Genomic DNA, 17,752 nt, shown 5'->3' with positions numbered 1-17,752 from the left:
TGGGAGCTGGTCAAATGGTTTCATTGAGAGGATGTTAACATCTCTGTGTGAAGCAGGCGTTTCCAGCAGAGTGTGTACTCTATCACCGGATACCAAGAACGTCAAATGATTCCATGACAACTATATAACAGAAAACACTGTATGCTTAAAGTACGTGAACTCTGAAGCTGCTGTGACACAGTGGAAAAAAAAATCATTATCCATGAAAATGCTGTAGAGAGTTGTGGCCCATTAAACCTATCAATGACTCAATGTTAGTAATAGCTGTTTAGCTCTGTTCTTGGAAACTGGCATCCTGCAAAACATTCCTTGAAAAACCACAAGAGGTGAAAACAAAATATACAGATAGAAAACCTTACATACAATCCTGCACCCCCCTCCACCCAGCCTAACCCAGCCCATCCTAGCCTAGAAAACCCTTTCACTTGCGCTTATTATAAAGACAAAAAGCACACTACATTCTACATTGGAAATGTTTTTTTGTATCTATCATTCCATAGCAAATCCCTCAATTTCTCCATGTTCATTTAAGTGACCCAATGAGAACTTTAATCAAACATTGAGAAGATTATTAAGGCCAAGCAGACTTGTAAAGCAGGCTCTCATCAAGTGTTCTCCAGGTGAGAAACTCTGATCTGTTACAGTTTTGCAACAGTCTGTCAAGACTCTATGTAAACAAACCTGTTTAAATGTGGTAAATATGTGCCTTTATTTCTTAGCATCATAAGAATATTATAGGTGTTTTTGGAAATGATAGTGAGGTTTAATTTCTCCTTAAAAAAATCAGGAGTATATAAATGTTCGACTGCAATGGAAGATTAGCTTACAATGATGAATGTTTTAGAAATGATAGCTGATAGCTAAATTAAAAACAAGATCTGTAACTGTAAGAATCAAATCTTCTCAGCTGATTAATTCAAACCAGTGACATATCGATAGTTTGCGGATGCAACCCCGGTTATCTGAAAAAGGAAGCACTGCCCAAGGGGGAGGGGTTTCTGTGCACTTCCGTAAGAACCTGATTGAAAACATCACTCTATCAAAGCTGCCATTGGCCCCTGCGCTCGTCACTCAGAACAGGTCCCTTCCCATTTCCTGTTCTATAAAACATGATATCAGCACAGGTTCGTCCTGTTTTGCCGGGAGCTAGGACTCCCGCGTGACCTTGCAACCCTTGGGCAGTGCTTCCTTTTTTAGATAACTGGGGTTGCATTCACAGCCGATCGTTACCTTTCAAGTTGGAAGCACTGCCCAAGGGGGAGGGGTTACTGTAGAACAAAACCGTCGCAGAGGAGGAGGCAGCGAGCTGATAAGGCAGCCTGCCCCCAGGTGACCGCTAGGGGGCCTCAGCAACACAACTCCAGACAGTAATCCCAGGGGCCCCATAGGGCCGCACCTGAGCCGCCCAGGAGCAAGGACCGCAGTCATGCTCTTACTGGGAACTGTCTAGAATCAGCATATACAATGCAGGGCTATAGAGGTTAACTCTTACGCCCTCCGCTTACAATAGCAAGGCCGTCTGCTCTACTAGTGCAGCTAGGAGCGAGGCCATAATCTACGCGGACAATCATTAAACTTGTGCGGCCTCCACGCATTATCATGGCAGTGGACCCCTGATCCAATAGATCCCACTGACCCACTGAAACACAACATGATACACAGCCGGCTACTCAACAGAGTAGATGAACTGAAAACAACAATATATATCACGTGGCAGCTGAACAGTGTAGAGCTCCACTGTGCTGACAACTTAAAATGTCGTACAAATGAACTTTATACACCATGGGGCACAGGAACCAACTCATGCACCACCCACGGAACACAGGAGCAGTTGATGCCTGCTGTAGCTCTACTGTGCTGACAATGAACTATGTATATAGCAGAACATGAGAGCCCACTCAAGTGCTTACCGCTGAGGACAGCAGCAGTGGTCTCTTGCTCTATGGCACACAGCCAGAGCGGGCCACAGACCTGCTGACCAAGGAACTATGTACACAGCGAGGCAGCGAACAACACGAGTGCCATCAGTTGGGAACAGCGGCAGTGAGCTTCATTCTACACAGGCTAGAGCAGAGCCAGTCCTGCTGTATACACAGGTTATATATACATAGCGGGGTACAAGCCAGATGCATGACCTTCGTTCCAAATAGCACATGAGGGCCCGCACAGGACAGAGCAGGTGAAGCCAACTCTCCCGAAGCAAAGGGAGGAGGATGAAAAGCCATCAACTCAATAGGCTTGTTGACATGAAATGGAGTGACACTTGCTTCAGCCCAGCTGAGTTCAGTGGTCTGCTTAGGAAAGTGCATCTAGCACTACATCAAGGCGCCATGTGGGCAGTGAAGGTGGGCGAGGAGGCCGCAGCCGTTGAGCTCCCTTCAGAAACTGCGCAGCCAGGAAATGAGACCCAGGGGGCTCACCATCAATCCAGACATGACATGCGGAGATGGCTGCCAGATACACTTTGAGCGTGGACTGGGACTTACCCTGGTCCAACAGCTCCTGTAAAAATTGAAATATGACCCCAATGGTTCAATTAATTGGGTCTTGACCTCTATCTTGGCACCAGGTGCTAAACGTCCACCAGTGCTAGGAATAATGTCACCTCGAGAGACCAAAGAGATCCAATTCCGCTCTGCCGAACCGTCTCTATAATTGTGGGTGGAGGTGCAATTCCGAAACCGGGGGGCCTCACAGAGACGAAGAGGTCTGCCGCCGTGTTGGATAGGCCGGGGAGGTGAACTGCTTTGATGGAGCGGAGCCGTGGCTGCACCCACAGAAGCAGACGGCGTGCTAGACAGTACAGTCTGCGTGACCGGAGACCCCCTTACCTGTTGATATAAGCAACCACCGCTGGAACGTCAGTCGGGGGGGGCGCGGCTGCCACGGGGGAAGAAGGTGTAGCAGAGCTTTTTCTTAGTGGGCTGTAGTGGGTCTCCACCCGGCAACATTTATATACACGGGGGCGCTGCGACACCAACCACACACAACCTTGCTGTTGCCGGACTGAACACTGTGTATACCAAGCACCAGGTGCTGGATACAAACGCCATGTAGGCCCGTAGGCTTAACCACACCGTGTGTCTGGGTTTCCGGGGACACCGGGTGACGCGGGGCCTGGGGTCCGCGGGGCCGAGGGTAGTAGACCACCAGCTGTAGCGGGATCTAAAATCGAGGCACGCACGGACCAGGAGGGCTAGCAGTGCTCATTCTCAGCGAACTGAGAGAGCGAGATGCCCTACAGCCACAGTTGTGGGCTGTAGTGCTGGCGCAAGCCGGCGGAGGAGCACCTCACACAGGCGAGATATCTTACAACACACCGAGGCTCAGGCCAGGCAGCCAGGCCTCGGATTTTACTGCCGCTGCTAGCGCTTTGGCTGTGGAGGAAAAGGTCCTGTGAACAAAAAACCAACACATCAAGCAGTCGGAATATATAAGTCACTATATAAACACGACTATTATTGTTAAAGGTACTTCTTGTGAACCGAAAATGAAAGCCAGACCTCCAGTGCGCGGACATAACAGAATCAGATTAGCTATCAATAATAACTAAACACACACAAGACAGAGACGATGTGTAGTGAAAAAATGGTAGTGAACAACACTATGAAGTGAAGCCAACCAGCCGAAATACGCAGTTTGAATGTCTATTGCAAACACATACACAGAGAGCTCACGTTCTCGGGTCCAGCAAATGGCAAAAGAGGACAAACCTGCACAGATATCACATTTTTTAGAACAGGAAGTGGGAAGGGACCTGTTCTGAGTGGCGTCCACAGGGGCCAATGGCAGCTTTGATAGAGTGATGTTCCTACAGAAGTGTGCAGAAAACCCTCCCCCTTGGGCAGTGCTTCCAACTTGAAAGATAACCAAGTACTTGTGGACTGCCTGAGCTTAAAATCACAAACTACATGCAGCATAGAATGGAACAGTTCTAGGGAAAAACTAAATGTTGCGGTATTGAATTAATTGAGAATACCAAAAATATGTTTCAGAGCTCATTTTCCATTGTTAAAATAAAAACTTTACAATAAAGACAGGAAAATACACATGGATGTGCTATGGTTAAGTATTTTGTATTTATTGATATGCTTTCGTGGTGTTGAAAAAGATTAGGGCGATCTATATTTCAAAAGAAAGAAAAATATTGCATCAATCTTCTCTTGCATGAAACAGTGTCTGTAAAGCACGTGGAATGTCTTGAGTCATTCACAGAATGTAGATTGTTTTTACACGTTTGTGAAAGATGTTCATCTTCCCAGCTGCGTCATTTCCATCAGCAATGATATGTAACGCTGCTGTGTAAAATATATTACAGTAGACATTACAATTGTGTTCCACTTCCATGAGGAAGATTGAAATATTGTTTGAAGTCAAATAAATTGTTGATATAGCAATGACTGCATTACTGAAGTCAGTTTTTTTCTAATTCTTATTCTCTTAATAATTGTAAATATTTTTATATTGATATTTAGTGTAAATATATTAAAAACACATGAAAACATTGTATATAATTTGTAATTATATGAGTCTTCCATATGGGGTCCACATGGTGGCCAAATATATTTTTTTCTTTGTTTGTTGGTTTGTTTTTCACCTTAATTTGAATATAATTTGATTGTTTGCAAAGTTACTGTGTTATGCCTGTACACGTGGTGCATATAGACAACTTTGCAAGAGTGCTGTGACGTGTTCTGGCACTGCTGGAATTTGTGAGGATACAGACCTCAGGGGGGCTTTTAAAGAATACAAAAAGTCAATTGTTTCCTTAAAATGCCTATTCTTGACTCTTTTCCTATATTGGACATTTTATACATGAGAGCTAAGGATACACAGACTGTTTCCGCCAAAGCCAATATATCCACCAATACGGAAATAACCCATTTCCTATCAACTCCACGGCAGACCTTCACTGTGCAGGAAGTCCACGTGTAAATATCCTGCAGTAGTTGCTTCCTTTGCCAGTGACAAAAGTGTTTGCAATTGAGACAGGCGGGGTGCAGAATCAATTCCATAAAAGCAAAGAAACGAATACCAAATTAGAAAATAATCCTGTAAAAACACAACATCCCATTAATTGAATTGAATCTCAAACGGATACAGTGTCCATTGTTATTGATTAGCTATGCATAAACACATTTGACCTAGATTGTAACCATTTGCCCAGGCAGAGTTTGACACATCTGTCCTGCTTCAGAACGTGCTGGGTAGGAGATAGTGCTGGCATTAGTGTAAGCCCATAAGTAACTCAGCGCCTGAAAAGCCCTTGAGCCTCTACTGTGGTTTAAATCAGAAGTAATAACTACACACAGATAGATGTACATGTTTTTGTTCACCACCTGGACAGCCTTTATCTATATAACATAATGACCTCTTTGTGTTATATATATTATATATTATATATATATTACAAATCCAAACCTAAATGTACCTTCATAATGATTTAGGGTACTTTCACATCTAGTGAACTTGGAAATCATTCAAAACATGGTTTACTTGCAAACAAACTTTTTTCTTTTCTTTTTTCAGTTTAGATACATACATACAAAGTTTGCTTTTAAACTAACAAAGACCATCCCTTTCTAGAGATCTCAGTCTGTTTGGTGTCATTACGTCATTATCAGAGGTTTCACATATAGCGCCGAACAAACCAAACCACAATTGCAGAAATGCAAAGGATAATTCCTAGTCTCCGTGTCAGCAGGGAAACAAATAACAAGTTCATAAAATTAGACTACCATTTTAAACACAGCTAAGAAACCACAGTTTCTATTAAAATAAAGGAGCTACACAAATGTCTTAACCCATGATCAGAAGAACAGAAACACTAGCAAGAAAGGAGTTTTAAAATGAAAAAGAAACTGACATAGGCAATGAATAAATAATGTTCTTGACATTGTGTCAAGGAATTGAGCATCTGCCAAACTATTAACTTTTATAAATATATGGACACATAACAAATAAATTGTACTTGTCATTCTTTGCATTTACAGTAGTATATAACACATTGTCTTGTTAAGTCTAACAACTTATTGGAGTGTTTGTGTTTCACAGTGCCCCTGTCTTTTCCGTTATTTATATAGAATATTTTCCTTCTTCTAGTAAGTTTTTCCATGTTGACTGTAATTCAATGTTTATTGTTGGTATTTCCTGTGGCTTGCCAAGAGAAATTTGTAAACAAATACAGATGTTTTCATATGTGAGATCTAAGAAGAAAACAAGACAAGATTGTTCACCTAGGTGTCCATTGAAAGATACATTTGCTGCAGTAGAGGTTTGTGCCAGTGCCACCTTTTCAGCCAGCTTTGCAGAATCTGCTCACCGGTACCAGATCTGCCCTCCATATGTTAGATTAAACATCTGTATTTTATCAACATGAATTTTGCGTGACAAATGTGAAAATAATCAAATTGCTGCTGTGCTATTTATCTCAACAGGCAATTAGTATATTCCTCTTTTGCCAGTAATTGTGGTAAAAATAACAGCAAGCATTCAAACCATGGGGTATTTAAATGATCCAACTAATTTTCCACATGCTGTAAGAACTTTTTTTTTTAATCATGAAACGTTGGATATCTGAACTTCATTATTATGCATACTATACCTACTGTAGAAGGTTTAGAACAACAATTCATCCTGAAGAGTGATATTACAGGTGAATAATTTTTCAGTTTTTTTAATTGAGGGATGCAAATACTTTTGTCTGTGACTATGCATATGTAAGATTTATGGCGACAGCATAATGGTCATGTTTCCCACACAAAGTCAGATGATTCCACAACAAGCAGAATTTTGAAAGACCCCAAAGTTTTCACCACAATAATGTGGCTTGACAATTCTGTGCATTAACCATTTTCTTGATAGAAATCTGTTATATATTATTGATGCTGAATCTGCTCTCAATGGGTTTCATTAACTAGAACTAGATAGACTAATTCTCTTCAGCTGTTAATTTCTGTTAGGTAGTTACACAGCACACTTCCACTTACCATTCCAGCACATCAGTTCAAGCCTTCTCTTGAAGCTGAGACACAGGAACTGACTGGGGGAAGAATTTTACTGGGGCACATGACTGCATTTCAAATCAGACTCTATTAAAATCAAACAGAATCTGTCTCTGGACTGGCCAGTGTTTATGCTGTATGTGTGTCCCAGTCCTTGGAACACAAGGGTACTTCTGATGCCCTGTAAGTACTCATTTGTCCTGATTTGAAGGGTACTTGAGTCATTAACTTTCTTGGTGGTGCTGGAATTCTGTATTTAGCTTTGATGTACATCTCCAATGCATGAAATGAAGGAGAGAAATAAGGAGATAATAGGCAAAACAGTACTTGGTTTTATTTGAGACATAGACATTGTCTCACCAGTTCATTTGTTGTTATTGCAGTGCAATGCTAATTAACTACCTCTGCACACACCCACACAGGAAGCTTTGAAAAGCCCTTTCATATGTTTTTTTTATTATTATTTTCTGGAAAAAATAGGTTTGCATCCCAAACACCAGTTTAAATAAAAACAGTGAGCAATCCTGAACACATATACTGATATTTAAGTAAGAAAATAAATATAAATAGAATTAAGCATTACAGAGTAATAGCAGCCACTTGAAAAATTCACAATTGGGTTTTGAAAAGGCTTTTGTGTGGGGAAACATCAAAAAACGAAATTGTGGATCTCCTTTCAGCTTAAGAAAACTACACATAATAAATGCAACACAGTATACTGTACATCTGTCAAGAGGACCCTTTTCATTTTCTCCCTATTAAATGTTTTAAAAGTGAATTATGTGTTACCTGATTACATTACACTGCCTATGGGATTCTTACACTGAGATACAACTGGGAAAAAAGTACCCAGCATCAAATGAAAACAGTTACATAACATTAAGCAATAAGCAAAAGTATTGTGCTGGATTTGCAGCTCTGGTTGATGCATTTGTGCCACGGAGTACCATCACAGAATGCGTCTCTGTTTCAACTGTATCAGATTGTTAATAAAGGTTGTCCATAGTCAGCTGTTAATCAGATCACATGGTAGGTGACAGTTGTGTACATTCAACTCCTTTGTATAACCCCTTCCTACCCATCAGACCTTGTTATGGGGACCTCATGGCAAAGACATTTCCTATAGGAATCAAGGTGTGGAGTTTTCTAGGGGAAGTTTCTAAAATGGTTAGATTTATATTTATATAGTGACATTTCAAACATAATAGAAGTGCAAGTTTTACCGTGTTTTCTGCTGAGATAAAAGTTAGACCTGCACATGCAGTCTGATTAAGCAAAGGACTAAGACACCATTAAGTGCATCCATATAGTATAGATTTTCATAATTTTGCATATGCTCTCTGTATGAGCTGAATCACACTCATGACTGCATGACACAGAACTGGGAGACAAACTGTGTGACAAACAACAAAGCTGAATTAATCCTGGCTCCAAAACACATTGACCTATACTCCAAATGGATGTGAGAATTGCTACAACAATTAATCAACCCCCTGCCTCACTACTTTCCATGGATGCATCTCATGCATCAACCAAACCTATGTTTCTTTTTAATACTCGTTAAAAAAAAAAAAATTAAATGTATGGTGTGATATTTTCCATCTTAGAGTACAGAAAACTTATCAGCCTATCAGCCTAAATCTTAACAGCCTATTAGCAGTGGACAAAACGTAATGAAAGATGTTAACATCTTAGTGACAGTGTCACAAGTACAGACTACAGAAACACATTTTTTTGTTCACTGTTCACTGAGCCTAATCAATCTTACTGTACTTGCTCCTCATCTGACCTTGACTAGATTACATTTCAAATTTCCCTTTCACTGGGTCTTGCAGGTAAAAAGGCAACAGGAGCCTGGACAACTGAGCCTTTAAAGGTGTCATGGCTTCCTCCGATATCCCATGTGTTGGAGAACACACACTGGTACAAATGGATGAATCCCTGTTTTCAGTTTGTATCTCTCCTGTTGAGGAACAAGAGCCTTCAAGGGAAAAAGAGGCCAAACAAAAAATGAAAATGTCACCTACATCTAAACAATACATAAGCCGTAGAAGATCACAGGTCAAGTTAAGGCTCAACTGTAAATCAGACATGTAAAAGTTCTCCTTAGCAACATAATCTACAGCTCAGCAGTAAACTTTGTGATGGAGTGAATTGTGAATTGAACACAAAAATCTATAGACATAAAATTACAGAGTTTTTTTCATGATTACTGTTGTGCCCTGAAGTAATTGCATTCATCATACTTTCTGTTGTGTGACTGACTACTGTGCATCTTTGTTTTTTTCAGGGTCTCTATGTCTTTGTTGTCTATTTTATAATGCATAATCAGTTTTGCTGGCCGGTGAAATCCAGTTACACAGTGGAGATGAATGGCCACAGCAGCCCAGGCTCCGCCTTCCAAGGCAGCGGTACCCCAACGGTGGGGGGAGAGATCAGCAAATCCACCCAGAATCTCATCAGCGCCATGGAGGAGGTAATGTCAGAGTGCAGCGATGCCATGTCTTACATAGCGAACCCCGACACCAATGTTCTTCAGCTTGGGTCTTTGGGACCAAAACTATTGTTTTTCAGTCCACTTGAGCTTCAAATTAGCTAATTGAACTTAATTAAACCAATTCAACCTCCTAGCTCAAATGCAGGTGATGGATTAAAGAGAACCATAAAACCTTCTGGGTCTACAGCGGACTGGATTTGAAGAAATCCGATCTACCCCATGGCATTAATTATTTTGACTATCTTTGCACTGTCCTGTGGGTATATACCTGTAAGTGACTCTTTATTTTTTATTGGTATAACAGGGAGTGGAGGACACAGAGGGTTCGGTCTTAGTTGATAGGCTTTTATTATTCAGCACCTTCACAATCAAAATAAAAAAATGATATCCTCCTTACACAGAAGTCTTCAAACTCCCAGGGAGAGTTCACACAAAAAAACACCAAACTAACAAAAGAAATGCAAAGGAACAGGCATGGGGAATCTCTGTCACATTCCAAGGAATAACACTGGCCGAGGTGGTGTGGGAACTCTGGAAGACACAACAGAGAGGTTAAATAAGGTGAAGCACAGCTGTGGTGAGAGCACTGATTGCCATCTGAATCAGCACCACAGCTGCACGTAAATAACTCGTGCAAAGCACCTGAATGAGACAGAGCTGTCAACGCTGATGAGAAGCAACCCAGCTGATGTCTAATAGCTGGGCCTTGACAGGAGTGACCTGTCACAATTGGATTAATCTATCAATCTAACCAGTACTATTTATTGTGGGGGGGATGTAGACAGTTCCCATGTATCCTCTGAAATAGTCACCTCCATGATATCTGCTTGTTTTTACTCACAGATTCCATGGCAGAGCTATAGCATCCTGAGAAGGACAGGAGTAGATTGCACTGTTATCAATGCAGAGCTCACAGATACCTGTTTAGCTACAGGAGGCATTGCCATGTGACAAGCCAAAGAGTCCCTAGCGGAGTCAAGCGCCCAACTATGACAGCACTCAGCCAAGGGTGTGCTGTTCCATGGACATTCACCATCATTGCTGGCTATGACATAGTCCAAATGTACTCTTTAAATATTCGTTATCAGAATGCAAGAACTAGATTTATTTTTCAGCCTCAGGATAAATTGTTTTAATGCACCCACTTTCTGTGGGTTCTGACGTTTGGCACAGGTCAGGGTTAAAACATGTTTGGCAGTCCCTATGTGCCCCCAATTACACTTAGCAAAGCCAGGCCAGAGCTGGCCAGAGCTGAATACAGTTAAACAGCAGGGAAGTTCTGTATTTGGTGACAGTTGGTTTTCTTTTGCCAGAAATTTCAAACTGAGAGTATACTGTAGCGGCTTACTGACCCCCACCCCACCTCAGCTGTAATGAAACTCATTTTTCCATTTGTGGCCTGGAGGCTCCTATTTGCACAGCAGGGTAGGTGTTTGTACCAGACCCAACACAAGAGAGATTTCATGTTTTGCCCTGGCACAGCCCTGTTCCACAATGAAATCCACTAATCCTGTTATATTCATGAGAGCACATCTTAGGATTTAGTACTCTGTCCTTCAGATCAGAAGTCTTTTACTGACTAAAAAACCTTTTCAACTCCTAAGTGGGACGTGACAAATAAGCTGAAACAAAGCAAACGCACGATTTGCCTAACTGGACTTTCAGTAAAGATTAAGAACTCTGATAACCAATTAGACCAAAAGTTTTTCAATGAGCAGCACCATCACGAAACTGTCGCTGTGAGGGTGGTTGTAAGGGCTGATGGGACAGCTTTGATCTGTTTTAGGTGCTGTCGTTAGAAGGTTCCTATAAAATAAAATCCAAATCATACTTAAATGTATACATCAGTCAAAGGAACGACAAGGAGACAACAAAAGAATCAATAGTAAAAATCAATATATCACCCTTAAGATATTTTATGTGTCAAACACAATGATTTTGTATGTTTAAGATGCAAACCATCTTATGGATTTTCAACCTTTTTCCACATATACTACACATTATCATTTCCAAACCCTGTGTACAATCTCAGATAATCCTAAATATATACTTTGTCTTTGTTTTACCTAATTGGTTACAGAAAATTGGGAAAATAATCAGTTGGAGTGCTCAATTTGCAATTTAACAATTTTCTTTCTTTTTAATGGGGATGTTTTTTTTCCTTTTCTCTCTGTGTATTGCTGGGCCTTTTAAAGAAGGGGATAAAATAAAGGGATGTTTTTTGATTCGTTTTTTTCTTAAACATATAGCAAGAAGTCAGTGGAAAAATGTTAGGGCAAGCATGTGGCTGCCACTTTGTAATGAGGATCTGACTTCGATTAAGCTGATCCGCTCGGGGAGGAATGTTTGATCTGGATTACATGTCTAGCTGTATGGCGTCTGTCTCCCCAGAAAGCGACTGCCGTCTTTCAGAGTGTTGTTAATTTGAATGAGCCTCTGAGAAGGTGGAGATCATGTACTATACTGTATATATATATATATATATATATATATACTGTGTCTTTTATGTTCCTGCCCTTGTTCTTGTGCACTTGGTGATCTGCCACAGTATCACTGTAATGGCTCCATCAACCATGTAACATGACATATTATAGTTTGGTGTGAATTAGAAATGCCTATGCCTAGCCATAGTCATCACCAAAGGAATGGTTATGTTTTGCTGAGCTCTAAACCTATTTGGTTGACTGAGGTACACCAATCTTGTGTCACTTGGTCTCCTTCACTCTCTGTGAAAGAGATGATCAGCAAGGACAGAACATACCTCAAGAGTGTACAAACTAAATATGTTTTGATGTCAAACCCAAGCAGATTAGCTCAAAGAGCAAGAACATAAATCAACTCTGCTGCTAATCAGTAGATTTATTGGTAAAATTATTGATGGGCTGACCAATCAGAAAACTATTAAGAACATAAGAACATAAAAAGTTTACAAACAAGAGGAGGTAATTGGACCCATCGTGCTCGTTTGGTATCCATCAATAACTAAGTGATTCAAGGATCCTATCCGATCTATTTTTAAATGTTCCCAAATTGTCAGCTTCAACCACATCACTGGGGAGTTTGTTCCAGATTGTAGCAACTCTCTGTGTGAAGAAGTTTCTCCTGTTTTCTGTCTTGAATGCCTTGAAGCCCAATTTCCATTTGTGTACCTTGTCCCTGCTAATCTGGAAAAGCTCCTCTGGTTTGATGTGGTCGATGCCTTTCATGATTTTGAAGACTTGAATCAAGTCCCCACGTAATCTCCTCTGTTCCAGGGTGAAAAGGTTCAGGTCCCATAGTCTCTCAGTAGGACATTCCCTTCAGACCTGGAATAAGTCTGGTTGCTCTCCTCTGAACTGCCTCTAGAGCAGCAATATCTTTCTTGAAGTGTGGAGCCCAGAACTGTACACAGTATCCAGATGAGCTCTAACTAGTGCATTGTACAGTCTGAACATTACTGCCCTTGTTCTCAATTCTCAGTTCTCTTATTTTGACAATATACCCTAACATTCTGTTTGCCTTTTATATTGCTTCCTCTAATCGACACCCTCTGTTTCCTATAAATCAACCAGCTCATAATCCATCTACTTACATTACCCTGAATGCCTACAGCTTCCAATTTGAGGATCAGTCTTTGGTGCAGAACCTTGTCAAAAGCTTTCTGAAAATCTCAGTATATCATATCATATGCTTTCACATGATCTACAGCTGCAGTTGCATGTTCAAAAAACTCAAATAAATTAGTAAGACACGATCTGCCTCATCTTAACCCATGTTGACTATCTCCAAGAATATGGTTTTCATTAAGATGTTCCTCTATTTTCTGTCTAATCATTTTATTTTTTTTGTACCCTCATTTTGTAAATGGTGTCCAGTAAAAGTAAAGCAGGTCATTTACACAGTTTTAAACTTTACACTCTTCCTTTCAACTATTGTAGTAGAATAGTAGAAATATGTGGTGAAATATTTATACCATGTATGTTTTTGTGTGTGTTTGTTTGTTTAGGTGCCTGCAGACTGGGAGAGAGCGTCTCTGAGGCCTAGCAGCCAGGCCAGCAGTGTATTCAAACAAAGCCCTCAGAATGGGAATGCCTTGAACACACAGGGTGCCTTCATCAACACCTCGCTGGTGGCAGATGAAGAATCCCAAGAGTTTGATGACCTTATATTTGCCTTAAAGACCGGTAAGTGTGAAGCCCATGTAGAAATATGAATCCCTGAATGTGAATCACCTATATGGCTTTAAGATGCTGTTGGATTTCATTATAGCAGCAATACATAAAGGAACTAAAAACCTATGGGAAAAAAATATGTTTTTCTTCCTCAGCTCATATGCTTGTTATTTAAGTAGTTTAATTGTTTTCTCTTGTCAAGGAAAAAAACAAAACAACATAAACAAGTGGCGTCAGTCTAAACTGGTTGGCATTTTCCATGGATGACTCGAGAGGTTTAGCTAATTTAATTCTCACTAGATTTATAAGGGTTACAGGCGTACTCTATAGTCAACCCTTAATATGTTTTAAGACAAATAACCTTCACCACTATGATATATAACTAATTTGAACAAATGTTGTATTAGAATACAGTGCAGTGTATGTGAAAACACATCTAGCATGCTGATGTTAACAATGCAAGAAGAATACAATTATTACTTTGACCTAAGATTCAATGCTTGGGAATGTTGCAGTCTGTTGTTTCTATGGCAGGTGTGTGATTTCAGTGATGCAGTTGTCTGCAACTGTCTACAGTGGTGAAAACATCAGCACACTTTAATGTGTCCACTTTGGGTTATTATAAAATCCCTGTAATTTGCAGAAACACTGGTGTTTGACATAACAAGCTAACCAGGTGGGGGTTAAGTGTAGCATGGCACAATCCAATTATCAGTTAAATCATGCTATGCTCCTTTTGCAGCTGGCATCACATTCCATTGTGTAATCATTTTTCCCATCCATGACAGGTGTTTTCATGTGCATCGTCAGAAAGTGGTTACAGATTATGTTAATCTTGACTGAAGTTCCCTGAGACCAGGTCTGGAGGACATTGGTCCAGAACAATGCAAAACTGAAATTGACAAAACAGGCAAACAATAAAGAGACATCAGTGTTCCTCGATTGCAGTCTTCCAGGGACAACTTTGAGCAGGTTTCACTAAACTATACTGAGTCATTACCTGTCCTTGACCCTGGAAAAGGGTTAAAGTATTCCACTTAATTGAATAACTAACTGCACCATTTAATTAAGAGCTTAGATTCAATGAAAAGAAGAATTGTTTAACTTTTTTTTAAATAATGTGAATCCATTACATTACTTCCTATATAGACATACTGTAAGATTAAACCACAAAACCCTAGACTGGACTTTGGGAATACTTCTGCAATAACTTTTAGTTGTGTGCCTCACCCTGATCATTTGTTTTCCTTCATACAACATAAGAATTTCATTCCCAGTTACAAAGCACAACCCAGTTAATTAATCCCATTGTGTACAATTCCACAGCCAAACCCTGAAGCTTAAATATCCCCTTTCTATCATTCAATATTGAGGGAAAAATTAGAAAATTGAATACTTCACAATGCCATGTTAGCTAAAGGGGAGGAGGAGGGCTGTGAGGGGGTTGCTGAGATATACACACTCACATTTGCTACTTCCTCCTACACTTTAAAGAACAGCTGTGTTGCAGTTAGAGTAATTCATGTAAGGAATCAGGACGGCCTACTTCTAAACACATTGAGCAGATGAGAAGTTGATACTATACATTTCAGACAGAAGAAGAGCTGTCAACAGTTTCTGTAATTTCCTGCAGGAACAAACATCGTGGTCACCTTACGCTCCCAACAAATGTGCTTTAGAATTGGGCAGGGTTCAAGAATGCTGGACTTCAGTACTGACTGAGAATAGCAATAATGTAGGCACCCTCAGCAGAAGGGACCTGTAGTTAGCATTTCCTTTAGGGAATGCACTGAAGAAAATTAATTATGAAATAGTGGTTTTAAAACAAAGAGTATAACAAAACATTGAGCCACATGCTTAAAGAGAATTACAATTCTGTACTCAATGGCTGCTTAATATTTAGTCAGATACTTATTTTTCTACTCAAAAATATAACTTTTCAAATACATGTGGTTTTCTATTAGCAGGTGAGTCTAACTTTGTATTAAATCTGGCCCTAAGGTATATGGAATATGCAATGCAGCACTTAGTTTGCTAAAAGTGTCTGCTAGGTTAGGCTTCAGTAAGCACAGAAGACTAACAGATATTCCTTGTATTTCCCTGAGGCTGCTTCTGTGCCAGCACCTGAGAATGCCATATATTTCATGATAACATTGGTTTTGGTATTTTAATTTTTTTAAATGTTTTAATATGTTTGTTTTCTTTAGATGAAGCTGGAAACAAAGCTTATATTGCTTCACAGAATGATTTATGAACTTTCATCTGTCTTTGCAGGATCCGGCCTTAATATCAGTGACAATGAATCATGTCATGGGAGTCAGGATGGTGTCAGTGTGGCAAACTCCCAGATTGTAGAGCTGAGAAGGATACCCATAGCAGATACACACCTCTAACCAGTTATTTTGTTTCTTTGTTTTTTAATTTTAAAAATTTAAAAATCAGTATTTTTATACTTGTACTGCTTTTGCACTAAAACATTATGTTATTTGGATAGTATACAATTAAAAAAAAAAAAATCATTAAGATTTTGAACCGTGAAAGTTGATGATTTTTGTAACTAAATTAAATTAAATCATGACAGTCCTCAATGAAGATGAAGGCAGTTTTACCTTGACTGGATGTAAATTTTATGTAGCATTTATAGGTTATATAGTATGGTATACTTCATTAACAATGTTGAGTTTGTGTAACATTGTCAATAAATAATTCAAGAACTGTTTTGCAAAGAACGTTTTCATTTGATTTTATCTTATGAACTATATATTCCAGAGAATTCATGCACATGGGTCACAGGCACATTTTCAGTTAAAACAAGGATAGAAACTATATATATATATATATATATATATATATATATATATATATATATATATATATATATAATCATATAAATATTTATATATGATTTGAGTTCAAAATCACAAATGTGAAGGTTAGTTTAATTCATAAACAACATTCCTTGTAACTCCCTATTGATGTCTTCGGGTTCAGTTGATATTAAATGTTAGATTTTTATTAGCAAAGGGAATTTGTTTATTAATAACAAAAGATACATGTCTGAAATACAGTCCAGAACAGATTTGTCTGCCATAGGATAAGGTGGGTTTCTGGAATAGTTAAAGACAAGGTATGAGAGACAGGATATTGATTTTGTTTTCAATTACAGATTAGTCTCTGACCTAATCTCTCAAAAGTATCCTTTCTGCCAGTGAGAACAAGCCAATTCAACTACAGTTCTCATTGAGCAAATACTGTTTTCAAATCTATAATAAATGAATGAAACTATAGATCTTAGAAATGAGAAGTTTTCAGTAGTTTTTGTGCTATACAAAATGTGTACACTATTCTTATGCTGACCAGATGGTTAGACAGAGCTCTAAAGGAGTAATTATTTACTGCAATATTGAACATATTGACTGAAGCTCAAACCTTACTGAAACCCATGTTGTGTCCATGTGTAGATGAGGCTTAGTAGAACATAGTCACAGTAATATGGATGGATTCCAAGCTGGAAAAGGTAAATCTTCATTGTTTTAATAAATCAGTTTTGAATGGATTCTCTTTAGAACAATCAGATAATGATACTTGTCCAAGTTCCCTACCCATACATATACAGTTAGGTCAATAAATATTTGAACAGTGACACAATTGTCATAATTTTGTCTCTGTACACCACCACAATGGATTTGAAAGGAAACAATCAAGGTGTGCTTTTAGTGTAGACTTTCATATTTAATTTGAGGGTAATTGGGTGAACGATGTAGGAATTACACCCATTTTTATATGTGGTCCCCCCAGTTTTAGTGGCTCAAAAATAATTGGACAAACTAACATAATCGTGAATTAAATTGTGAGTTTCAATACTTGGCTGCAAATCCTTTGCAGTCAATCACTGCCTGAAGTCTGGAACCCATAGAGCAGGTTTCTTCCCTGGTGATGCTCTGCCAGGCCTGTACTGCAGATGTCTTTAGTTCCTGCTTGTTCTTGGGGCGTTTTGCCTTGAGCAAGTGAAATGCTGCTCAATTGGATTCAGGTCAGGTCATTGACTTGGCCATTGCAGAACATTCCACTTCTTTGCCTTAAAAAAGTCTTGGGTTGCT

At 39.5% G+C, this 17,752-nt stretch overlaps 1 protein-coding gene across 1 annotated transcript in view; it reads left to right on the top strand.

Moving 5' to 3' along the window:
* adgrv1 (adhesion G protein-coupled receptor V1) overlaps positions 1-16,375 on the top strand; it is a 175,885-nt gene extending 159,510 nt beyond the window's left edge. Inside the window, exons 88-90 of the mRNA XM_066711856.1 lie at positions 9,295-9,480; positions 13,487-13,664; positions 15,927-16,375. Of these exons, the coding sequence (XP_066567953.1) occupies positions 9,295-9,480; positions 13,487-13,664; positions 15,927-16,045 (483 nt within the window). The 3' untranslated portion in view covers positions 16,046-16,375. The remainder of the gene's footprint in view (positions 1-9,294; positions 9,481-13,486; positions 13,665-15,926) is intronic.
* Positions 16,376-17,752: the final 1,377 nt, after the last annotated feature.

This window comes from Amia ocellicauda, chromosome 8 (assembly GCF_036373705.1).
Source record: "Amia ocellicauda isolate fAmiCal2 chromosome 8, fAmiCal2.hap1, whole genome shotgun sequence".
NCBI classification, from domain to species: domain Eukaryota; kingdom Metazoa; phylum Chordata; class Actinopteri; order Amiiformes; family Amiidae; genus Amia; species Amia ocellicauda.
The sequence above is the reverse complement of the archived record's forward strand: the minus strand, read 5'-3'. Positions and strand labels throughout refer to the sequence as shown.